Here is a 24,290-nt window from a genome sequence, read left to right on the forward strand (position 1 = left end):
TCAGGTCTTGCTGCCAGACATTGTGGAGGCCCTGCAGGACACCAACACAGACATGGTGCTGAAGGCCCTGCTTGTGCTGAGAAACGTGATGGCTCATGTGGAGAGGTGGAAGGACAGTGGCCTGGCTCTGCAGCTGGCTGAGAAGCTCCTGCCACTCTTTGACCACGTAAGTGTGCTGCGGGAGCCCGAGCCCTCAGCTGGGCCCCCTGTAACGAGGGCTGCCCTTCAGCCCGGCCCTGTGGGCAGCACTCAGGCAGGGCCTTCCCAGTCTCCTCGTCAGCCCAGGCGCTGGGGAGCTCTGCTTGGGCATGGCTGGTGCGGCTGGTGGCGAAAATGGGGTGGCTGGCGGGCAGCCTGCGATGGCAACCGATTGCGTTGCCCTTCACGGGCACCAGGCCTTGCAGCTGCCCCTGAGCAGCTCCTCTGGGAAGGATCCAGCGCTGAAGCATCTCACAGTGCTGGGAGCTCCCTTCACATCGGCCACGCTAATGCTGAAATTCCTCCTGTCCTCCTCCCTGCCAGGCGTCCAGCCAGGTGCGGGAGCACTCCATCTGCCTCTTCCAAGCCGTGGTGGAGGCTGTGCTGCGGCAAAGGACGAAGAAAATGAAGAGGACAGTTCACAGGAGCCTTCTCCCACTCTACGTTCATATGAGAGACCAGAGTGAGAGCGTAGCAAAGGTACAGATCTCAGAGCTGAGCAGTTATGTGGGCAAGGGTGTGCTGATGCCACAGGGTTGCTCTGGGGGATCACAGAATTTCTAGGTTGGAAGAGACCTCAAGTTCATCGAGTCCAGCCTCTGATCTCTTGCTGTGATCTCTGGGATCTCTCTCATTGTGAGCTGCCTCCGATGGTGGCTGTCCCGTGGCCTTGCCTTGGCCACTGAACCCAGTGCACGCTGCCCCCCACCACAGCCTCCCATAACGCGCTGGGAAAGGCTCGCAGCCCTGCCAAGAGGAGGGGACAGAGGGTCTCCTTCCCAAGGCTGTGCTGCTACCTCCCAAACTCTGTTGCTCCGCAGGCCTCTGGGGAAGCTCTCGCCGTGGCTGCAAAGTTTCTGCGACGCAAGGAGCTGAAGCGCTTCGTCCAGACAAAACAGACGTGGAGGATCGGGGAGTGCTTGGTAAGGACCCAACTTGGTTTGCCCCAGCTGGGCAAACGCGCCCGGCCAGAGCCCGCTGCCTGCAGCTGCATCCTCGCTCCCTTCCTGCCAGCACAGAGCCCCAGGGGGCTCTTCTGCAGGCCCCTCTGCCCTCCCTGCCCCCAGGATGCTGGAGGAGACCCTGGAGAGGGTGTGCAAGCCCCGTGACCCTGCGTTCTCTCTCTCTCCAGCTGCAGCAGGACAGAGGCAGAGTAGAAGAATACCTACAGCAGAGCCAGCCCTACCTGAAGGCCACTCAGACCGACTTGCGACTTGAGGCCGTCAGATTCATTGGTGAGCCCAGCCCCTGGGTCCCTCTTGGGGCAGCCTTTGGCAGCCCCAGGCACTGCCCTGTTGCCCCCAGAGCCCCCCGACTGGGCCCTTGCTCCAGGGTGCAGGAGGGGGCACAGCCTGGCTGGCCAGGCCAGGGGCTGTGCTGCTGGGAGCGTGCTGGGGAGCGGGGCTCTGATGGGGTCTCTGTGTCTAGGTCTTGCTGCGCGCTACTGCAAGGACCAGAGCGAGGAGAAGCTGAATGAAATCCTCAGCGGTGAGTGAGGGCAGTGGGGGGTGTGCTAGGGCTGGGGGGACAGCGGCAGAGGCCCCCGTGCCTTGCCCTGCTCCAGGGAAATGCTTCGGGGCGGAGGAGCAATGCAGCCATAGGAACGAGGGAGAGGAGACGGGGTAGCCTGTGGTGTCAGGGAATGGCCTCCCAGCCTGGAGCTGGGCAGTGCCGCTGAAAGGGTTGAGTGTCCCTGAGGAAGAGTCAGGGGAAAGGGCAGTAAGGCTGACAGAAGGTGGGAGCCTGTTGTAGAGCACGCAACCAGGACGAAGAGGGAGATGAGACAGCCTACAAGCAGCTAGGAGCAGGGTCACGATTGCTAGCCCTTGCTCTCATGGGGAAGCACAATAGCGAGAGGAAAGAGTCCAGGAGATTCCTGGAGTGTGTGAATCCTCCCAAGGGATGGAGGCAGGTGGTGAGGGAACCAGCTTGTGAAGGTGCCCCACTTGACCTGTGGTGCGCAGGTGGGGAAGGACTGGTGGCTGCATTTGGGACATTGCTGAGCAGCAGCTTTCAATGGATTCCTTTGTCCCTCCTGCTCCTCCTGGCCTGGGGAAGAGTCGAGTGGGGCTGGCATGGTCTGCAGGGGATGCCTGGGGATCTCTGCAAGGAGTGGGTTTTCATCTCTGCTCTTCTTTCTTTTGCAGTCCTCCAGCCTTCATATAAAGACCCGGAACCCATGGTCCATTCCCTGGCAGTTCAAACCACCCTGATCCTGACGTCAAGGCATAAGGCAATGTCAGGACGGAGATTTCCACTGCTGTGGTGCCGCTAGCCCCGCAGCAGTCCTCAAAAGAGCAATATATATTTTAATAGAACTAGGTTGTTGTCTCGTTATTCCAGCAGCTCCTTCACAGTGACTCGGTGCCATGACGCTGAGCTAACTTGTAGGCCACCAAGGACCCTGAGAAGTTCCCTCTGTTCCCCTGAGAAGGCAACTTCCTTGTGAGGGGAACAGAGGGCCCTATTTGTTAGCCTGACCCTACCCGTAGGGAAGTCTGCTGCCTCCCTGGGGCTAGGGTCATGGACGTTGCCAGAAAGCTTCCCAACCGGGTTTTCCCCTCTGATTACTATCGTCTTTTGATAGTCCAGGCCGGCAGTGATAATACTGAAGATAGAAGCCTGAAGACTATCAAGCGGGACTTTAGGGGACTGGGACGGGTAGTGGATGGAGTGGGAGTTCAGGTGGTGTTTTTGTCCACCCCTACAGTGGCAGGGAGGGGTACAGAGAGGAGTCACGACTCACTGGGATCCAGCAACTGCAACTCCTTCTTGCTGTCCTCTGTCAAACCTCTGTTCTCTACCACTAAGCTGTCCTCTGCTGGTCTCCTGTCCTCTACCGGGCTGCTGCCCTTTGACAGCAAGCTGTCCTCTGCTGGGCTTCTGTCCTCTGCCGGCAAAATGTCCTCTACCGGGGTGCTGTCTTCTGCCAGCAAGCTGTCCTCTGCTGGCCGGTTGCTGCCCTCAGAAGACCAGGTCTCCTGCCAGGCCAGCCTGGGCTGCCTGGGGGGCATGCCTCCCTCCTCATCAGATTCAGAAGGAGCCTCTGGAGTGGGAGAGTTCTCAAATAGAAAACGGAGGCTCCTTCGGGCAGGCGTGGGCTATGCTCGGGGACTCCTCGAAGGCCCAGTGCTCCTGCCCTGTCCGTCACTGCCGTGCACCGACGCTGAGGGTCCGAGCCACAGCTGCAGTCATATAAGGCGGACCCCTGGGGTGTCACCAAGGGAGGTCACCAAGGGAGGTCCCATGTGACACGTGCCTGGGCTGGGTGGGCCCCACTGGGCGCTGTAAGTTCGTGGGCGACACCAAGCTGGGCAAGGGGATCTGGATCAGTCCCCCTGAGGGGGGACTCTGCTGGCACTGACACAGCCTCCCTTGGAGCTCATTAGAGCAGAACACTGGAGGCAGTGAGGACAGGTAGACAAATGTGAAGGTGACACTGATGTATTGAAAAACAGGCTTTGACCCCAGGCTCCTGGGAAGGGAGATCCTTTCCCTTCACACAGGAGCTCAGGGCTCTTCCTGGGCAGTAGGAGATGGGGATGTCCATGGCCCAGTGCAGGAGAAGGGTACGACTCCTGCCTGGTTCATGGCTGGTGAGGAGGCAATGAGACCCTGGTGCTTTAACAAGAAGCTGCCTCCTCATAGGCCTCGCTGTCGGAGACAAGAGCCCTAGCCATTGACACACAGACCTCAGGCCTGTTGGGACTTTCAGCCTTTCCAGTGTGCTTGCTCCTCTCCACACCAGGCTGTCCAAGAGATTCACAGACCTGCACCTCTTTCCCTGCTGGCTGTGTGGTGTCTCATCAGATCGGAGCCGAGCATGGTAACTTACATTTTCTTGGTGGCCATGCTCCTCATAAGGCAGCTCTGTAGGAAGTTGGCCTGGTTCCTGGTGAGCTCCTGGTGAGCTCGTTTGGCATCCCTCGTGGTGCCCAGGCCCTCCTCCTCCTGGGCACTGCTCACTCAGCAGGGTCCCAGTCTGCCCTGATGTGTGGGGTTCCTCTTCCTCTGGTGCAGGATGAGGCTTTTCTTCTTGTAAATGTCAAGAGGTTTCTGTAGGCAAAATCCTGCAGTTTCTCAAGGTTCCCCTGGACAGATGCTCCATTCTGTCAGCCTTTCATGTCTGCAGGCAGACGTTTCAACCTTCGTGTGATTGTGCTATCTGTGACAAGTTAGCAGTATCAGGAGTTGCAGGAGAGTTTGGATAATAAAGGAGTAACCAGTTGAACGGAATTGCAGTACAGAGTCACAGAAGGCTAGCGGATGGAAAGCTGTCTGTTTCCACAAGTTATGATATCTCCCCTCCCCTCCCCTCCCCTCCCCTCCCCTCCCCTCCCCTCCCCTCCCCTCCCCTCCCCTCCCCTTTCCTTCCTTAATAAACTGTCTCTATCTCAACCCACAGGATTCACTTTCTCATTTCTTTCCCCCATTCCAGAGAGGGAGGAGGGAGGGTGAGCAAAAAGCTGTGTGGTGCTTACCTGCTGGCCACGTTAAACCACAACACAGCCCCAGCAAAGGAGTCTGGCGAGTGATTCCTTGCGGCCCTGGGGCAATGGCAGTGACCCCATGAGCTGGGTCTGCCTCCCAGCCTGCCCAGCATGGCCCTGCAGAGTGTCCCTGTGCCCTGGGCACCACAGCCCCCTCACTCCGCAGAGCAGCACCGCCAGCTCGGGCTGGGGCTGGGGCTGGGGCTGGGAGGGCCCTTCCCTGAGTGTGTTCTAGGCCAGCTTCAGGCACATGGCTTCTGGATTTGAGCGTTATCTTTGCTGTGCACAAGGAGCTGAGAGACCGCCAACAGGCACGGGCCTTGAAGATTGCCTGCAAGGTCCCTCCTGGCCTAGCACCTGACTGGACTGGTACAGAACTGGCTCCCATGCATCAGAGAGGCTGGGAGTTGAGCAGCAGTGCCTTGGGCTGGAAGAGTCACAACCAGATCACTGCCTGGGCAGGTCCAGGGCCAAAAAGAGAATGTTTTGTAGGTATGTTAATAAGGGGTCAGTCGTGCCTCAGAAATTTCTAATCTAGTTGGAAGCAAATGGCTGTTTAATGGCGTGTGAAGTGACTTCTTTCTGAAGTAGCTGACAGGTCATCGCTTGACTCCTGGCTGGGAGCAGTGCCATTAAGCTCATCTCTCTGAATGTACCTGAAAGGCAAGTGCAGGTTACCTGCTTTGCATGTAGTTCATGCAATTCACTCTTCCTAAGTACCTGGTAGGCCCCAAAGAGGAAGAGGTCTTGGATCGGGGTTGTCATGTCAGAGGTGTCAGCATTTGCCTGAAGTCATCCTTCAGGGCTGTTTTCAGTTTTCTGTACAGAGGGAGCCACTGCCAAGATGCCTGGGGGAAAATGAACCATGTATAAGGGCCTGGGAAAAAGTTACCTTGGATCCAAAGCAGCCATTTGGGGACCAAAATTTGTAGGCAGCACACTTCTATGGTGGTGCTGGGCACTTTGTGTAGGGTGCTCCATGCTGGCTTAGGAGCTGCTTCTTTCTCAGTAACAGAGTAGCCAGCAGAGGTGAGACAGGTACCCTGAGATCATGAATGTCATGAGAATCCTGCTCCCAAACAGATGACCGATATGGGGAGGTTAGGAGAAGGCTGGCCAGGAGAGATGTGAGATCTGGGGGCGGGAAGAGGAGTTTGGGCAGCAGAAACTAATGATTTTGAAAGAAAGTATGTGTTTTGTAGGTGTTGTATCACAAAGTCGGTGGTGCTTCAGAAATTCCTAATCCATTCCTAAGGGAATATTTGTAAAGTGGATTGTGAGTTGAGCTCTTTCTGAAGTAGCCAACAGGTCATCCCTTGACTCTTGACTGGGATACGTGCCTTTAGGCTCACATCTGCCAGTGTCAGTGATAGACCAGAAGAAGGCACCTGCTATGCATACAGGTTGTGAGTTCCACTCTTCCTAAGTACTGGGTAGGCCCCATAAAGGAAGAGGTCTTGGATAGGGGTTATGTCAGAAGTGTCAGCTTTTGCCTAAAGTCATCCTTCAGGGCTGCTTTCAGTTTTCTACACAGAGGCAGCTACTGCCTTCAAGATGCCTGGGGGAAACTGAAGCATACATAAGGGCCTGGGAAGTTACCCTGGATCCATAGGAGCCATTCTGGAACCAAAACTTGTAGGCAGGATGTGCGCTTTTGTGGTGGTGCAGAACTGCTGGGCACATTGTGCAAGGTGCTCCTACAGACCCTTTGTGTCCTTCTCCATGCTGGCTTAGAAGCTGCTTCATTCTCAGGAACAGAGTAGCCAGCAGAGGTAAGACAGATACTCTGTGTTCATGAAAGTCATCAGAAAGCTGCCTCTAAGAAGATGACTGATACAGTGAATTCAGGATAAGCCTAGACAGGAGAGATGTGAGATTTTGGGGAGGGAAGAGGAGCTTGGACAGCAGAAGCTAATGGTTTTGAAGATGTAAGAATGATCAGGTAGTTTTCATCTCACTTTAAAGCTGACTTAAAGCAGTCACGTGAGGCCATTACCGTATTTTAGCCAGTAACCTGAATTCCATAAAACTAAAGGCTTCTCCACACACTGACAGGAATACTCTGCTCTAATATTTGACCGCAATATCCCTCGAAGCAAAAAGTCAGCCCATAGCCCCTTTCCCCTACCTTTACTGTCTTGCTCACCCTGATCCCTGCCCTTAACGCGATCATTAAAATGTTCTATTTAGCCCTTGCAGACCTAAAAAAAACCCTCAACCAAAGACCTTTCACATACCCTAAGCAGAACACATCCTAAGAAGAATACCCTACCCTCCAGCTACACATTTGATTAATCTCTAACCTACAAAGGGAAACCTTAATCCCATACACGAACACCTAACACTGAAAGCCCCTATTCCCGTACATTAACCTTCTCACTTTTAACCCTTTTCCTAACCTTTAGGTGCTTTGCCCTTTTGGGCAGGGCAGGGATCGTGATCTTACTGGGCAGTCACATGGCATTCAAAGATGAATGCGAAGGGCCATGGATCTGATCAGCTAGTAGGTCACAAGGGGGAGACGGAGGAGGATGCTCTGATGAGCTCAGCTCTGCCTGAGGATCTCCTGCACCAGCAGGGGAGTGTGACTGTGCTGGTCACTGTGGGGTCACTTCTGTCTCTGCAGTTGATAGGGAAGCAGCAGGATCATGTCACAGAAAGGGATTGAGAGGTCACTTCTGTAGGTGGCAGGTCACCCTTGACTTAGAGCTGGGATCGGTACTTTTCGGCTGACATCTGCCAGTGGCCCTGGTAGGCCAGCAAAAGGCACCTGGCTGGCATGCTGACTGTGGGATCCCCTCTGCCTACATACCCAGGAGGACCCATGCAGAAAGAAGGCCCACATATGGGTTGTCCTGTCCCTTCTGCTTGAGTCCATGACTGGACAGCAGCAGGCCCATGGCTTGGAAGATGCTGGTGCGGTGACTTCTGTCTGGTTGGCTGACAGGCCGCAAGGAGCCTGATGGATTGGGATGCCTACTTTAGGAGGGGGTTCCACCCTGATGGAGCTTTCTTTTGTAGTAGAAAAGAGTAGGAGAGAAAAAACTGCCACAAAGTGCACTTTGGAATGTTGGTGCTGGCCACGAGGAGGAAGAACTGTCCCTCAGAGTGTTGTGCTGCGTTGCCAGAGGTCACCCAAAGAGCGTCTGTGATCAGAGCATGGCTTTGTGTGAGAAGGAGCAGCTGGGGAGGGTTGATGAGACACTGGTGAAATGATGGAAATGCTGGGATGAGAGCAAGGTGGTGAACAGAGACGGGTGTCTACAGTCCTCAAAGAAATAGGTGAAAGTCATCAAAGTCAACAAAGTGCTCTGCCGGGCACTGCCCAGCCCAGCCCGGCCCCTGCCCACCTCTCCCCACCACCCTGCCCTCTCTCCAGCCCAGCCCAGCCCAGCAGCCCAGGCTGGGCTGGCCCCAGGGCAATGCCCTCCACAGGCTGCTGCAGGGCTCTGGGCACGGCCACCCCAGCCCCAGCCCCTCACAAGGCACCGCAGCTGCTGGGACAAAGTGTGGTGGTTTTACTCAGGTGGGCAGCCGAGCTCCACCACAACCGCTCTCTCACTCCCCCTCTCCTCAAAGAGGAAGGGGGAGAAAATACAACACAGAGAACTCGAGGTTTGAGATGAGAAAGGTTTAATTAAATGGAAAGGGAATGGGGAGGAAAAAAAAAAGAAACAAAAGAAACAATCAGTCCGCGTGGGAGCACGGAGAGAGGGAAAAAAAAATTATTCTCTACTTCCCATCAACGAGCGGTGTTCAGCCACGTCCTGGGAAGCAGGGCCTGAGGGTCCGAGCCACGGCTGCGCTCGCGTCAGGCAGCACCCTGGGGTGTCACCAAGTGACGTCACAATGGGTGCCCACCCAGCCCAGGCACGTGTCACAGTGGCACCCATTGTGACGTCACTTGGTGACACCCCAGGGCTCCGCCTTATAAGAGCGCAGCCGTGGCTCGGACCCTCAGTGTCGGTGCACGGCAGTGACGGACAGGGCAGGAGCACAGGGCCTTCGAGGAGTCCCCGAGCATAGCCCACGTCCCACAATGCCACAACCGCCCGCCCAGAGGAGCCGCCGGTTTCTATCTGAGAACTCTCCCACTCCAGAGGCTGCTTCTGAAGGGGATGAGGAGGGAGGCATGCCCCCCAGGCAGCCCAGGCTGGCCTGGCAGGAGACCTGGTCTTCTAGGGGCAGCAACCGGCCAGCAGAGGACAGCTTGCTGGCAGTGGACAGAACCCCAGTCGAGGCCTTTTTGCCATCAGAGGACAGCAGGCCGGCAGAAGACAGCTTGCTGGCAGAGGACAGCACCTCGGTAGAGGACATTTTGCCGGCAGAGGACAGAAGCCCAGCAGAGGACAGCTTGCTGGCAGAGTACAGAACCCCAGTCGAGGCCTTTTTGCCATCAGAGGACAGCAGCCCGGCAGAAGACAGCTTGCTGTCAGAGGACAGCACCTCGGTAGAGGACATTTTGCCATCAGAGGACAGCAGCCCGGCAGAAGACAGCTTGCTGTCAGAGGACAGCACCTCGGTAGAGGACATTTTGCCGGCAGAGGACAGCAGCCCGGTAGAGGACAGGAGACCGGCAGAGGACATTGCTCAGGCAGCGGGCAGCAGCCAGGTAGAGGAGAGCCAGGACGACGTACAGTGGCTGGATCCCAGTGAGTCAGGGTCTTCGGGATGGGGTGGGGAGGGTTGGGGACACAGAGACCCCTGCCTGACTCCAGGACTCCTTCCCTGGGTAAAGCGGCGCTTGGGCTGACGGGGCCGAGCTTCCTCCGCAGCACCACAGAATCCCAGGACGCTTTGGGCTGGGGGGGACCTCGGCGATCACGATGCTTCCCCCCAGCCCAGGCTGCCCAAAGCCCACCCAGCCTGGCCGTGGGCAGTGCCAGGGAGGGGGCACCGCAGCCTGCGCCAAGGCCTCACTGCCCTGGGCGTGAAGGAGAGAAATCCCTGCCTGTCCGAAAGAAACCTGCCCTCTTTGAGGTTAAGGCCGTCACCCCTTGTCCTGTCGCTGCAGTCCATGATGAAGATCCCCCCCCAGCTTTCCTGGAGGCCCCTTTGGGCACGGGGAGGCCGCAGCGAGGTCCCCCCGCAGCCTTCTCCAGGCTCCACAAGCCCAGCTCCCTCAGCCTCTCTTCCCAGCGGAGCTGCTGCAGCCTCTGGGCATCCCCGCGGCCTCCCCACATCCTTCTGGGGCTGGGGCCCTTCCTCTCCTCACCCCTGCATTCAGCCCCTCTCTGCAGCACTCTTTGCTTTCCTCCTTTCCAGATAAGGCATGGAAACTGAGCGCAGACTCGGCCATGGAATTCATCGTGAAGTATATCAGTGGCACAGAAAAGGTAATGGCAGCCGCTTGCATCACAGCTGTGCTCCTGGCGCTGCCCTCCAGGGGTCCCACACAGCCCCAGACCCCTCAAGGCTTTGGTCCTGCTGGCCGTGGGTGTCCCCCTAATGCTCTGTTGGTGTCTTTGTGGCTGCCAGGACGACGAGGAGCAGAAGATGCTGTTCCTCAGCAAAATCTGCGATCTGTGCAGAACTGTCACAGAGAGGGGTGTGCTGATGAACTTGCGTGGCTTCTGCTGCAAACATAAGCTGGTGGAGAACATCATGGTGAGAGGATGCGCAGCGGGTTGGAGAAGGGGCAAGGCCCCCCGGCACCAGCCCCCTGGGAGGCGAGGGCTGGGGCAGCGCTGGCTCTGCTGCTGCTGTGTGCCGGCGGCTCCAAGGTCTCATCCTGCTTGTGCTCTGCAGGCGCTGCTGGAAAAGGAGCCCGTGGACAGCTTGCGCACAGCATTCCGGCAGAAGGCCATGGAGACTGTCGCCCTCCTCAGGTGCGTGCCCAGCCCCTGGTGGCAATGTCCTGGTGGCCCTGAAGCTGGCAGGGAGGCTGCCCGTCCCTCCCAGGGATGCCTGGCCAAGGGAGGTCCGTGTCCTCCTTCATAAGCCTCGAGGCACTGCGTCCAACAGGCTCCTCTCTCTCTTTTCTTCAGCAAGACCGTGCCAATAGTACTGCATGGCAAAATGGAGAGACTCCTGCATGTGTGCTGCAAGAGCATCTTCTTTCTGCCTCCCGAGTCAGATGTGCCAGAGACAGAAAGAGCGCTCTTCACTGAGGTATGTGCTGGGTGAGGTACCAGCACCCCCAGTCCTGCTGAGCTGCTGCCTTGCTTCCCCGTGCTGACACAACCAGAGACCAGTGCAGGGCCGGGGCCCAGATTTGCTTTCCCAGTCTCGCCCCTTCCCCGACCTGATCTTGTGCTGCAGGAGGTCTGCACGCAGAGGCTTTTTAGCCCCAAAGCCACCCCTGAACTCCTGAGGGGCTCAGAGCCAGCTCCTGGGGGTGAGGAGGGCCACAGAAATAATTCGATGCTCTTCTGTCCTCCCTGCAGACTATGAAAGCCATGGACACCATGCTGGCGGCCTTCATACGCAACTTCCCCATCGCCAGTTTCAACACAGAGTTGGAGAATATGTTGAAGGTTTGGCATTTGCAAAGAATTTCCAAAGAATCCTCTCAGGTCACATTTGCAGACCACTGTCAACCCAGCAACTTCTCTCCTCGCAGGCGCTGCTGCACTTTGCCCACTCCAAAAACCCAGCTGTGCGTGAGAGAGCTGTGAGGATGATTGAGAGGCTGGGTGATTTCATCCTCTTGTATTTTGAGGCCGAGGTAAGGCACAAGGAACCCTCCACCCTTTCCTGCATCCCAGAGCATCCTGCCACTCAGGGGTGCCTGTGAGGCAAGCCTCGATGCACGTGAGTGCCTCAGAACCGTGAATCGAGGGTCTTCGTCCCTTCTTCGCCCCTGCTCTCCCCTTCCCAGGCCGTGCTCTCTCAGGGACCGGCTCTGCCTCCACTAAGCCCTTTGTCTCTCGTCCCTTCCTCACCCAGATCACAGATGACTATGAAAACTATAGCGATGATGAGCCCACAGAGCCCTACATCCCCATCCTGGGACAGCTGCTGGGCATCCTCTTCATTTTCACCGGTGACAAAGATTCCATCAGATTCACAGCTTTAGAAACTCTTTCTCACATATACAAAATCATCAGAAAAGGAAGAGGTAAGAAGGTGTGGTGGGCAGCGTCCGTCTGCACACAAACATCTACTGATTTGTCTACTTGTTTTCCCCGAGTTTAGTGGGGACTGTTAGTGTTAGGTTAGAGGTTGGACTCAATGATCTTGAGGTCTCTTCCAACCTAGAAATTCTGTGATTCTGTGAGTATTGTGAAGGATTGTTTTTGTGCTTGGTGGAGGCTGCCCACGGAATTCTGCCAGGTTCCCTGGCCTCCTCTGCTCCTCACAGCAGCTTCCCGCAGCATTCTGGCTATCGTTTTCCGCAGAAGCTAGGCGCTCACCTGCCGTCCAGGAGCAGTTCTCTGCTGCTGTGCTTCCCAACCCTCCCCAGATCACCTACCACGCTGTTTTGTGGTGTCCCCCAGTCTAAGCCATCGATCGATGAGCACTTCCCAAACCGCATCTTCCCCGAGGAGTGAACAGCAGAGCCAGCCGTGCATCACCAGGGATGGTGACGCCCTCCAGAATGCTCCCTGACTGTTTGCTCCCTGCCGTCTTAAAGGCAGGTGTCAGGGGGCTTCCTGCACATCCTGACCCCAAGCAGAAGGGGGTCTGTGACACGCTGCTACCCCCACGGCACCCAACGCCATTGCTTCTCGTCCTTCTGCATCATCCCTGATGTCCCTTTTGCTCCCAGCACTCCTCACCTTGTGCTTCACATCCCTGCCCACCACTCTCCTCGCCGTGGGTCTGAGCCTCCCTCCTCAGCCATTCCTAGTGAAAGTGCTTTTCACCATTTGGCAAGCTTGTTGGCAAAGATGCTCTTCCCTACTGACTCTTCGCTGTTTCCCCGTTTAGAATGCATATTGACAGCGGACATGGTAAAATATGCAGAGAGACACAAGAAATTGAAGTATGCAAAACTTCCATTTTCTATAATATCAACTCCGTGTGAAATTGCCAAGGTAATGAGCTCTGGCCTTGCTGGGGATCTTGTCCGCAGCATCAGCAGGCATCTCGTGTGAGCAAAGGGGTCCAGAACCAGTGGGGCTGGCACGGCCTCACTCGCCCTGCTGAGAGGGTTCCTCTTGTCCCCAGGCTGGGGCTATGCGAAGGCTGCTCCCCTGTGTCCCGGCAGCAGCTCCAGCCCTCCTGGCCACCAGCAAGCCCTGGTTACCTGCAGGGCCAGCACTCTGGCCCCATATGCCCCATCCTCACCCCTTCCCCCGAGGGCCCTCTCTCCGGAGCTGCCCTTGCTGCTCAGCTAAGCAGCACCCTTGGGACACTCAGGGAGGCATGTCTTCGCTCCTCCTTCTTCCCACAGGGGTTTGGAGGACATCTCTTCCCTGCTGAGAGGCTGGACATCATCCTCACAGCCCTTGAAGCTTTACAAGACTCCAGCATCCATGACAAGCAGGGGGCCTGCAGCGTGCTCGACGCAGCCTTGGAGGACCCTTTCTACTGGCTGAGAGATGTAAGTGGCCTGTGGCCATGGCCCTGCCCTTGAGCTCTTCCAGGCGTGGTTCCTCTCTCCTTCCCTGCCTCCCTCCCTGCCTCCCTCGCACATCGGGGTCTCTTGGGCTCCAGAAGCCACCTGAAGCCAGCAGAGAGCAATGGAAGGGGCCAAAGTTTGAGTGGCAGCTGTGGCAATGGCTGCGGTCTGCTGGCAACACCATTCCCACTTTGTCCCCCAAGGTGCCAACAATCATGGAGTGCATCAGGAGAAACCTGGGCAGCATCCACACGGCATCGGCGCGGCAGTGCCTGGACTCCCTGCTTCTCCGGCTGACCAACATGATGCCCAGGGAAGAAGCCAAGAACCTGCTGCAGTTCTCTCCGCCACGTGACAGGTCCTGGCCTTAACATCCTTGAGGGCTTGTTCCGCGTCGGGAGATGCACCTGGAGACTCTCTGCTTGCCACACCAATGGCAAAGGGCAGGACATCCCCAAGGAGCACAGCCCTCCTTCCCACCAATGTGTTCCAGCCCTACTGGGCCAGCCAGGGCTGCAGCAGCCCAGCTGTCCAAGGCAGCCCAGAGTCCCCCTGCCCCCAGGGAACACCAGCTCAGCCCCCTCCTGCCTGCCCAGGCTGGGCCCTCAGTGCTCCCCAAGTCACAGGGGCTGCAGGACAGCCTGGGTCCTCCGGGGCTGGCCCAGTTTGTGGCCCTGCGGCTGAGGCAGCCTCACTGACAGAGTATTCTGGGCTTGCAGCACTGACCTGGCCATGTGGGAGGTGATCCTGGCCATGCCGAGGACCTTGGAGAATGTTTTAAACATCGTGTTGCTAGGCATCTCGCTGTGCCAGTGGTGCAAGGAAGTCACCGAAGACACCTGCATCCGTCGCTTGGCTGTGAGTTCCCAGATGAAACCTTGCTCCCAGCAGGGCTACGTGTGCCCCTTCAGGCACACAGGCACAGCCCTGTGCCCATCTACCCCCAAACTGCCAGCTCCCGCAGGACGTACGGACACATGGTCCCTGGGGCCGGGAAGCCCCCGTAGCTCCCCGCGCCTGGTGCCTCTTTGGTGCCAGCTGGCGCTGCCCCATCCCTGCCCAAAGGTGGGAGAAGAAGAGGCTGCAGGGAGCCCTGCAGGCCCTGCCAGGCTCTCACTGCTCTTTCTTGCAGATGCTGGGCCGGAATCACATTTTTTTGGAGGACTGTGTTAACCCAGTGCACCTCCAGAGCTACCTGAGGCACCCAAGACCAGAGATGCGCTTTTTGGTTCTGAAAGGGCTCTGCACCGTGTCAGAGAGCCCTAAGAAGGTGAGCGGGCCATCGTCAAGCAAAGCCATGTTGGCAGCCTGGGGCTTTGCTCTTCTGCCCTCCCATCCCTCCCCGCTGCCAGGAAGCAAGGCAGGAGGCTGGTGCTCAGGAACCAGAGCCCTTTGCCCAGGGTGGTCTCTCACTGCCTCACGGAAGGGAAATGGTGTCTTTCCTACAGGCAAGGAAAATTCAGGTCTTGCTGCCAGACATTGTGGAGGCCCTGCAGGACACCAACACAGACATGGTGCTGAAGGCCCTGCTTGTGCTGAGAAACGTGATGGCTCATGTGGAGAGGTGGAAGGACAGTGGCCTGGCTCTGCAGCTGGCTGAGAAGCTCCTGCCACTCTTTGACCACGTAAGTGTGCTGCGGGAGCCCGAGCCCTCAGCTGGGCCCCCTGTAACGAGGGCTGCCCTTCAGCCCGGCCCTGTGGGCAGCACTCAGGCAGGGCCTTCCCAGTCTCCTCGTCAGCCCAGGCGCTGGGGAGCTCTGCTTGGGCATGGCTGGTGCGGCTGGTGGCGAAAATGGGGTGGCTGGCGGGCAGCCTGCGATGGCAACCGATTGCGTTGCCCTTCACGGGCACCAGGCCTTGCAGCTGCCCCTGAGCAGCTCCTCTGGGAAGGATCCAGCGCTGAAGCATCTCACAGTGCTGGGAGCTCCCTTCACATCGGCCACGCTAATGCTGAAATTCCTCCTGTCCTCCTCCCTGCCAGGCGTCCAGCCAGGTGCGGGAGCACTCCATCTGCCTCTTCCAAGCCGTGGTGGAGGCTGTGCTGCGGCAAAGGACGAAGAAAATGAAGAGGACAGTTCACAGGAGCCTTCTCCCACTCTACGTTCATATGAGAGACCAGAGTGAGAGCGTAGCAAAGGTACAGATCTCAGAGCTGAGCAGTTATGTGGGCAAGGGTGTGCTGATGCCACAGGGTTGCTCTGGGGGATCACAGAATTTCTAGGTTGGAAGAGACCTCAAGTTCATCGAGTCCAGCCTCTGATCTCTTGCTGTGATCTCTGGGATCTCTCTCATTGTGAGCTGCCTCCGATGGTGGCTGTCCCGTGGCCTTGCCTTGGCCACTGAACCCAGTGCACGCTGCCCCCCACCACAGCCTCCCATAACGCGCTGGGAAAGGCTCGCAGCCCTGCCAAGAGGAGGGGACAGAGGGTCTCCTTCCCAAGGCTGTGCTGCTACCTCCCAAACTCTGTTGCTCCGCAGGCCTCTGGGGAAGCTCTCGCCGTGGCTGCAAAGTTTCTGCGACGCAAGGAGCTGAAGCGCTTCGTCCAGACAAAACAGACGTGGAGGATCGGGGAGTGCTTGGTAAGGACCCAACTTGGTTTGCCCCAGCTGGGCAAACGCGCCCGGCCAGAGCCCGCTGCCTGCAGCTGCATCCTCGCTCCCTTCCTGCCAGCACAGAGCCCCAGGGGGCTCTTCTGCAGGCCCCTCTGCCCTCCCTGCCCCCAGGATGCTGGAGGAGACCCTGGAGAGGGTGTGCAAGCCCCGTGACCCTGCGTTCTCTCTCTCTCCAGCTGCAGCAGGACAGAGGCAGAGTAGAAGAATACCTGCAGCAGAGCCAGCCCTACCTGAAGGCCACTCAGACCGACTTGCGACTTGAGGCCGTCAGATTCATTGGTGAGCCCAGCCCCTGGGTCCCTCTTGGGGCAGCCTTTGGCAGCCCCAGGCACTGCCCTGTTGCCCCCAGAGCCCCCCGACTGGGCCCTTGCTCCAGGGTGCAGGAGGGGGCACAGCCTGGCTGGCCAGGCCAGGGGCTGTGCTGCTGGGAGCGTGCTGGGGAGCGGGGCTCTGATGGGGTCTCTGTGTCTAGGTCTTGCTGCGCGCTACTGCAAGGACCAGAGCGAGGAGAAGCTGAATGAAATCCTCAGCGGTGAGTGAGGGCAGTGGGGGGTGTGCTAGGGCTGGGGGGACAGCGGCAGAGGCCCCCGTGCCTTGCCCTGCTCCAGGGAAATGCTTCGGGGCGGAGGAGCAATGCAGCCATAGGAACGAGGGAGAGGAGACGGGGTAGCCTGTGGTGTCAGGGAATGGCCTCCCAGCCTGGAGCTGGGCAGTGCCGCTGAAAGGGTTGAGTGTCCCTGAGGAAGAGTCAGGGGAAAGGGCAGTAAGGCTGACAGAAGGTGGGAGCCTGTTGTAGAGCACGCAACCAGGACGAAGAGGGAGATGAGACAGCCTACAAGCAGCTAGGAGCAGGGTCACGATTGCTAGCCCTTGCTCTCATGGGGAAGCACAATAGCGAGAGGAAAGAGTCCAGGAGATTCCTGGAGTGTGTGAATCCTCCCAAGGGATGGAGGCAGGTGGTGAGGGAACCAGCTTGTGAAGGTGCCCCACTTGACCTGTGGTGCGCAGGTGGGGAAGGACTGGTGGCTGCATTTGGGACATTGCTGAGCAGCAGCTTTCAATGGATTCCTTTGTCCCTCCTGCTCCTCCTGGCCTGGGGAAGAGTCGAGTGGGGCTGGCATGGTCTGCAGGGGATGCCTGGGGATCTCTGCAAGGAGTGGGTTTTCATCTCTGCTCTTCTTTCTTTTGCAGTCCTCCAGCCTTCATATAAAGACCCGGAACCCATGGTCCATTCCCTGGCAGTTCAAACCACCCTGATCCTGACGTCAAGGCATAAGGCAATGTCAGGACGGAGATTTCCACTGCTGTGGTGCCGCTAGCCCCGCAGCAGTCCTCAAAAGAGCAATATATATTTTAATAGAACTAGGTTGTTGTCTCGTTATTCCAGCAGCTCCTTCACAGTGACTCGGTGCCATGACGCTGAGCTAACTTGTAGGCCACCAAGGACCCTGAGAAGTTCCCTCTGTTCCCCTGAGAAGGCAACTTCCTTGTGAGGGGAACAGAGGGCCCTATTTGTTAGCCTGACCCTACCCGTAGGGAAGTCTGCTGCCTCCCTGGGGCTAGGGTCATGGACGTTGCCAGAAAGCTTCCCAACCGGGTTTTCCCCTCTGATTACTATCGTCTTTTGATAGTCCAGGCCGGCAGTGATAATACTGAAGATAGAAGCCTGAAGACTATCAAGCGGGACTTTAGGGGACTGGGACGGGTAGTGGATGGAGTGGGAGTTCAGGTGGTGTTTTTGTCCACCCCTACAGTGGCAGGGAGGGGTACAGAGAGGAGTCACGACTCACTGGGATCCAGCAACTGCAACTCCTTCTTGCTGTCCTCTGTCAAACCTCTGTTCTCTACCACTAAGCTGTCCTCTGCTGGTCTCCTGTCCTCTACCGGGCTGCTGCCCTTTGACAGCAAGCTGTCCTCTGCTGGGCTTCTGTCCTCTGCCGGCAAAATGTCCTCTACCGGGGTGCTGTCTTCTGCCAGCAAGCTGTCCTCTGCTGGCCGGTTGCTGCCCTCAGAAGACCAGGTCTCCTGCCAGGCCAGCCTGGGCTGCCTGGGGGGCATGCCTCCCTCCTCATCAGATTCAGAAGGAGCCTCTGGAGTGGGAGAGTTCTCAAATAGAAAACGGAGGCTCCTTCGGGCAGGCGTGGGCTATGCTCGGGGACTCCTCGAAGGCCCAGTGCTCCTGCCCTGTCCGTCACTGCCGTGCACCGACGCTGAGGGTCCGAGCCACAGCTGCAGTCATATAAGGCGGACCCCTGGGGTGTCACCAAGGGAGGTCACCAAGGGAGGTCCCATGTGACACGTGCCTGGGCTGGGTGGGCCCCACTGGGCGCTGTAAGTTCGTGGGCGACACCAAGCTGGGCAAGGGGATCTGGACAGGCTGGATCAACGGGCCGCATCCAGCTGCGTGGCATTCAAGGCCAAATGCTGGGTTCCACACTTGGAATCATAGAATATCCTGAGTTGGAAGGGGGCAGACCTGAAGGGATGAAAGACACGGTCTCCCGATGCCTCTTGAGCAGAAGGCCTTTATTGCCATTTTTCTCTGCTACATATACTTTCCCCGTAACCACTTGCGCTGTCCACGCGCCTGAATCAGTCATACAATTCATTAGAGACCCTCAGCCACGCGCCTCAAGCCAGCCAGCAATTGACCACTGCGCAAAGCTCATCTTTAATGCTGTAGCCAAGTTAATTTATCTCCACCTTGTTCAAGTTTTTGTTACTAATGCCTAGTAAAAAAAGGGGCTTTAGGGCTTTGGGGCGACTACTTAAAGGATCAGGGGCACAGGTTGTGTTTTCCTCTGTCCTTCCGATAGGGGGGATCGATGCTGACAAGCAGACTCCACATTAACTTGTAGCTTCGGGACTGGTGCAACTGGTAGAACTTTGGGCTTGCTGATCATGGGAGGGTCTATGTGACACTGGCCTGCTACCACCAGATGAGATGCGCCTCCCTGTAGTGGTTTTACCTGGCAAGGTTTTGGTAGCACGGGGCCATAGGAGTGGCTTTTGTGAGAAGGATCTGGAAGCTGCCCCATGTTTGCTAAGGGCCCCTCTGCTGACCAGAGCTGAGCCAATAAGTCACAGAATCACAGAATCACAGAATTTCTAGGTTGGAAGAGACCTCAAGATCATCGAGTCCAACCTCTGACCTAATGCCAACAGTCCCCACTAAACCATATCCCTAAGCTCTACATCTAAACGTCTTTTAAAGACTTCCAGGGATGGTGACTCCACCACTTCCCTGGGCAGCCTGTTCCAGTGCCTAACAACCCTTTCGGTACAGAAGTTCTTCCTAACATCTAACCTAAAACTCCCCTGGCGCAACTTTAGCCCATTCCTCCTCATCCTGTCATCAGGCACGTGGGAGAACAGGCCAACCCCCACCTCACTACAGCCTCCTTTAAGGTATCTGTAAAGAGCGATAAGGTCGCCCCTGAGCCTCCTCTTCTCCAGGCTGAACAAGCCCAGCTCCCTCAGCCGCTCCTCGTAGGACTTGTTCTCCAGGCCCCTCACCAGCTTCGTCGCCCTTCTCTGGACTCTCTCTAGCACCTCAATGTCCTTCTTGTAGCGACGGGCCCAAATTGAACAGAGTACTTGAGGTGCGGCCTCACCAGAGCCGAGTACAGGGGGACGATCACATCCCTAGCCCTGCTGGTCCCACGATTTGCGCCTCTGTGAAAGCATATTTAAGACAGGGAAAAAAAACGCTGCGCCACACAGCAGCTGGGAGAGTGAGAGGAGTGAGGAACGGCCTTGCAGGCGCCAAGGTCAGTGAAGAAGGAGGGGGAGAGGTGCTCCAGGCGCCGGAGCAGAAGTCCCCTGCGGCCTGTGGTGAGGACCATGGTGAAGCAGGTTGTCTCCCTGCAGCCTCATGGAGCACCACGGTGGAGCAGGGTTCCACGCTGCAGCGCGTGGAGGAGACCACGGTGGAGCAGGTGGCCCTGCACCGATGGAGGCTGCGGCCTGTGGAAGACCCCTGCCGGAGCAGATTCTGGGTCGGACCTGTAGCCCGTGGAGAGGAGCCCACGCAGGAGCAGGGGGTCTGGCAGGAGCTGCTGCCCATGGGGGACCCAGGTTGGAGCAGTTTGCTCCTGAGGGATGGACCCCGTGCTACGGACCCATATCTGGAGTAGTTCTGGAAGAGCTGCTGCCTGTGGGAAGCCCACGCCGGATCAGTTCAGCAAGGACTGCATCCCGTGGGAGGGATCCCACAGCACAGGGGACAAGAGTGACCGAGAAGGAGCGGCGGAGAAGAAGCACTGTAGACTGACCATAACCCCCGTTCCTTCGTTCCCCTGCACTGCTCGGGGGGAGGAGGTGGAAGAGGGTAGACTGGGGAGAAGGTGCTTTTGGCTTCTCTCCTTTGTTTCTCACTTCTCTAGCTTGTTAGTAATAAGCAATAAATCTTACCATCTCCCTATGCTGAGTCTGTTTTGTCCGTCACGATAATTCCTGTGCCATCTCCTCGTCCTTATCTCAACCCTTGAGCCCTTTTCATCGTATTTTCTCCCCATTCCTCTTTGAGGAGGGGTGAAGCTCGGCTGCCCACCCAAGTAAAACCACCACACTCTCTCAGAGAGGGGTAAGGATTTTTGCTCAGGACTTGGCAGGGCTGATAGATAGGGCTTTAAACTAGAGTTGAAGGAGGAAGGGGATAAAACCAGACACACCGCTGATAAGCTGAGGGATGGTGCGCTAGAATCAGAGGGACGGTGTGCTAGTGAGGTCCTGCGGTCAGCTCCACAAGGCGCTGTGTGTAGGGAGGCGCATTTGAAGTGCTTCTACACAAACGCAGGCACTATGAGGAATCAAATGGATGAGCTAGAAGTCTTGGCCCTGTCCCACAGCTACGACATCATCGGCATAAGTGAAACCTGGTGGGATGAGTCCTGTGGCTGGTGTGTGGTGGAATTTTCTCCCAACAGAGGCAAACAGCACCTCTGTAGCCCTGCCATGTCACACGACCTCGCTTCCAGTGGCCACACACTTTATTTTTCTGACACGTATTCAACTTGCTGTCGACCAAAACCCCCAGATCCCTTTCTGCAAGGCTGCTCTCCAGCCTCTTCTGCTGGCCCTAAGTGGAACCCTGGGGAACCCCACTAGGGACTGGTCAACAGCCTGATGCAACCCCATTTCTGTAACCCCTTGAGCCCAACCCATCAGCCAACTTTTCACCCTAAACAGCATGTATTTATCTAGCTGTACAATGGACATTTTGTCCAGAAGGATACTGAGAGAAACAGTACTGAAAACTTGATGGAAATCCAAAACCTGGCATCCCTTGCTCAACTAGACGGGTGATGTTGTCATAAAAGGAAATTAAGTTTGTTAAACAGGACTTTCCCCTCATGAACCTGGGTGGGCTGTGATCAACGACTGCGTTGTCTTTCCGGTGTTCTTCAGTAATGCCCAGAACAGTTTCTCCGTATTTTTACTAGGCTCTGAAGAGAGACTGGCGGGTCTGTAATTATTGGGCTCTTCTTTCTTGCCCTGCTTGAAACCTGTCACAATGATTGCCAGCCTACAGTCAACTTGGACCTCTCTGGCCTCCCAAGACCATTGAAAAATAATTGAGAGAGGTCTCACAAGGACATTAGTCGGCCCTCTGAGAACCCTGGAATGAATCCCCTCAGGCCCCGTAGACTCCTATGCATCCAGTGTGGGTTTGGCTAGGAGGTTTTTGTTACCGCACTCATGGCCCCCCAACTCTGGGCCCCTTGGGTCCCAGAGCCCAACATTGCTCTTGAAGACAGAGGCAAAAAAGGCATTAAATGGCTCTGCTTCGCCTATGTCTGTGTTTGTGAGGTGACCATCCTCAGCAAGTAACGGACCAATGTTTCCTCTAGCCCTCCTTTAGCAGTTCACATCTTCAATACACATATTAATGTATATATCTGCGTTGTTGCCCACACTACTAGCCAGCGTCACCCCTGAGCTTTGCCTGCACGAATTTTCTCCCGACAGAGGCAAACAGCACCTCTGTAGCCCTGCCATGTCACACGACCTCGCTTCCAGTGGCCACACGCTTTCTTTTTCCACTTAAGCTCTAGAAGAAGATCCCTGCTCAGCCAAGCTGGCCTCCTGCCCCGCCTGCTTGACTTCCAACATTTTGGAATCGCCTGCTCCTGTGCTCTTAGGAGGTCGTGCTTAAAAAGATGGACCCCGATACCTTCCAAAACAGCTTCTCAGGGGATCTTCCTAACTAGTTCCCTGAGCAGCCTGAACTCTGCCCTCCCCATGTCCAAAGTTCACAGAATTGGAGGCGTTGGAAGGGACCTCAAGAGATCATCGGGTCCAACCCCCCTGCCAAAAGCAGGCGTACTGGCAGTTTTCCTCCAATCGCCAAAGATTTTTAAATGTGAAGTGTCAATAGAGAGCTATTTGTGTTTGTATGTTCTTTCTTTGAAGTCTCTGATGTCTGGGGGTTTCAGAACAACTGCTAACAACTAGTAACTGTTATGACTTCCGAATGGGACACTATGCAAGCCCCTGATATCTGGCCAGGCGGCCAGGAGATTAAGGAGAAGAAAGAAGCTGAAGGATGGCTAGAAGACAAAACTTGCAGGGAACGCTGTGTAAGCTTTTGACATGCTGCCAAGGAGTACAAAGGGGAAGGACAAGAAAAAAAACCTGAGAGGAAGACTACGAGCCTTCAGCATGAAAGACACCCAGAGACCCCCAGGGGGACCACCAGAGACTGATGCGCATGCTCCAGTAGGAGGGTTTGGATCCCGGAAGCTAATTATAATAACCCATTTTTTTTAGAAGTAGTAATGAATATGTATCAGCCTAGGAGCATAAAAATCAGCTGCTTGATGTAACTGGTGTGCGTCCTGGTGGAGCAGAGACTCCCGGCGCACCCAGCGCTGTTTGCTTACCTCTATTCCTTTAATAAATTGTAAACTTTGATTATAATCCTATTTTGAAGACTGAGCCATTTATAACACAAGCAACAGGTCTAGGATGGCACCTTTCCTTGTTGTCTCCCTCAGTAGCTGTACCAAGGAGTTGTCATCAAGGTGTGTGAGGAATCTCCTGGACCTGCTTGTATCAGCTGTGTGGTCTTCCCAGTTAACGTCTGGCAAGTTGAAGTCCCCCATCAGGACAAGGGCAGTTGAGCTAAGAGAGGTCTCTCTTAGTTCCTTAGCGAATAATTCATTGGTATCGCAAACTCCCACTGCAACATCCAAGTGATTGGTTTCTCCCTTAATCCTTACCCAGAAGCTCTCGGCCACGTCCTTGTGCCAGCCCCTTGCCTCGCCTGCCCTGCCTATCCTTCCTGAAAAGCCCATACCCGTCCATCACAGCACACCAAGTCTCGCTTGTTCTGGGATGGAGCTGAAGCTTCCAGCTCCTCCTGCTTGTCCCTCATGCTGGGTGCATCGGTGCAGAAACATTCCAAATGTGCTCCAGTGTACCCAGCGTGGCATGGAGCAGGCCGAAGGATCTCGCTAGCGCACACTCCCTCCCATTTTGGTGTGCCACTTAGAAGATTCTGTCAGGACAGAACAATAATGGATGATGCTCAGAGGGCCTTACGGGGCGAGCGAGCTTTCTAGAAACATCATTTACCCTGATCTCCTGGGAGGCAGCAGACTTCTCCATGGGTTGGGTCAGGCCGGCATATGCGGCCCTCTGTTCTGCTCAGAAGGGAGTCACTTATGACAGTAACCCTTCTCTTCTTCTTGATGGAGGTGGTCGTGATACTGGGGAAGGCTGACTTGCCCTAGAAAACCCCTCCAACCTGGATGGACCTTCATGCACATCATCGTTTGTGTGTCCATTACTTCCAGAGTCTGTTGTTTCAGGGCACCTGAAAGGAAGGTGAGGTAGGCAAGGAGGGGTTCGCCTGCTGCCCCGAGCAGATCTAAACTTCCATCCCTTCGTCACTGAGATGCACTCCTTCTGCCTGATGGCCAGAGGGTAGGGGATCCTCCATTTCCTCTGCTGTGTCTGCCTGACGCATCTGTCCCAGGGCTGGCACAGTACAGTTCAACCTTCTCCGACTCCCTGGTGCTCCTCAGCCTGCCCACCTCCTCCCGAAGCTCTGCCAGGAGGCTGAGCAGTTCTTCTACCTGGGCGCACCTACCACAGGTGGACTCACAGGATGGGATGTCAGGAAGAATTTCTTCATGCAAAGGGTGGAACCGGCTGCCCAGGGCACTGCTGGAGTCCCAGGCCTGGAGCTATTAAAGAAATGCGTGGACTTGGCGCTAAGGGCCGTGGTTTTGTGGTGGGCCTGGTGGTGTTAGCTGACGCTTGGACTTGAGCTGAAGGCCCTTTTCCAAGCGCAAGGGTTCTGTGACTCTTTCACTGGTTGAGTAGGCGCCATGCAGTCACCGGGCCCAGGGAAAAGACGTCCTTGGTGGCCTACAAGTTAGCTCAGCGTCATGGCACCGAGTCACTGTGAAGGAGCTGCTGGAATAACGAGACAACAACCTAGTTCTATTAAAATATATATTGCTCTTTTGAGGACT

The 24,290-nt window shown here is 56.4% G+C and overlaps 1 protein-coding gene and 1 long non-coding RNA gene across 2 annotated transcripts; both read left to right on the forward strand.

Moving 5' to 3' along the window:
- Positions 1 to 1,351: 1,351 nt before the first annotated feature.
- On the forward strand, positions 1,352 to 2,625 carry LOC140002310 (uncharacterized). The gene is made up of 3 exons (XR_011808660.1): positions 1,352 to 1,433; positions 1,627 to 1,686; positions 2,346 to 2,625. It is a non-coding gene; the product is annotated as an uncharacterized lncRNA (long non-coding RNA).
- Positions 2,626 to 8,443: 5,818 nt separating this feature from the next.
- LOC140002311 (maestro heat-like repeat-containing protein family member 7) lies at positions 8,444 to 17,278 on the forward strand. Its single transcript, XM_072036732.1, has 19 exons — positions 8,444 to 9,340; positions 9,954 to 10,024; positions 10,167 to 10,295; positions 10,437 to 10,516; positions 10,676 to 10,799; positions 11,075 to 11,164; positions 11,251 to 11,355; positions 11,577 to 11,748; positions 12,561 to 12,667; positions 13,027 to 13,176; positions 13,398 to 13,552; positions 13,914 to 14,052; positions 14,327 to 14,464; positions 14,643 to 14,819; positions 15,176 to 15,331; positions 15,673 to 15,774; positions 15,984 to 16,086; positions 16,280 to 16,339; positions 16,999 to 17,278. The coding sequence occupies exons 1-19, from the start codon at positions 8,728 to 8,730 to the stop codon at positions 17,124 to 17,126; spliced, it is 2,799 nt and encodes a 932-aa protein (XP_071892833.1). The 5' UTR covers positions 8,444 to 8,727; the 3' UTR covers positions 17,127 to 17,278.
- Positions 17,279 to 24,290: the final 7,012 nt, after the last annotated feature.

This window comes from Anas platyrhynchos, chromosome 3 (genome assembly GCF_047663525.1).
Source record: "Anas platyrhynchos isolate ZD024472 breed Pekin duck chromosome 3, IASCAAS_PekinDuck_T2T, whole genome shotgun sequence".
Lineage (NCBI taxonomy): Eukaryota > Metazoa > Chordata > Aves > Anseriformes > Anatidae > Anas > Anas platyrhynchos.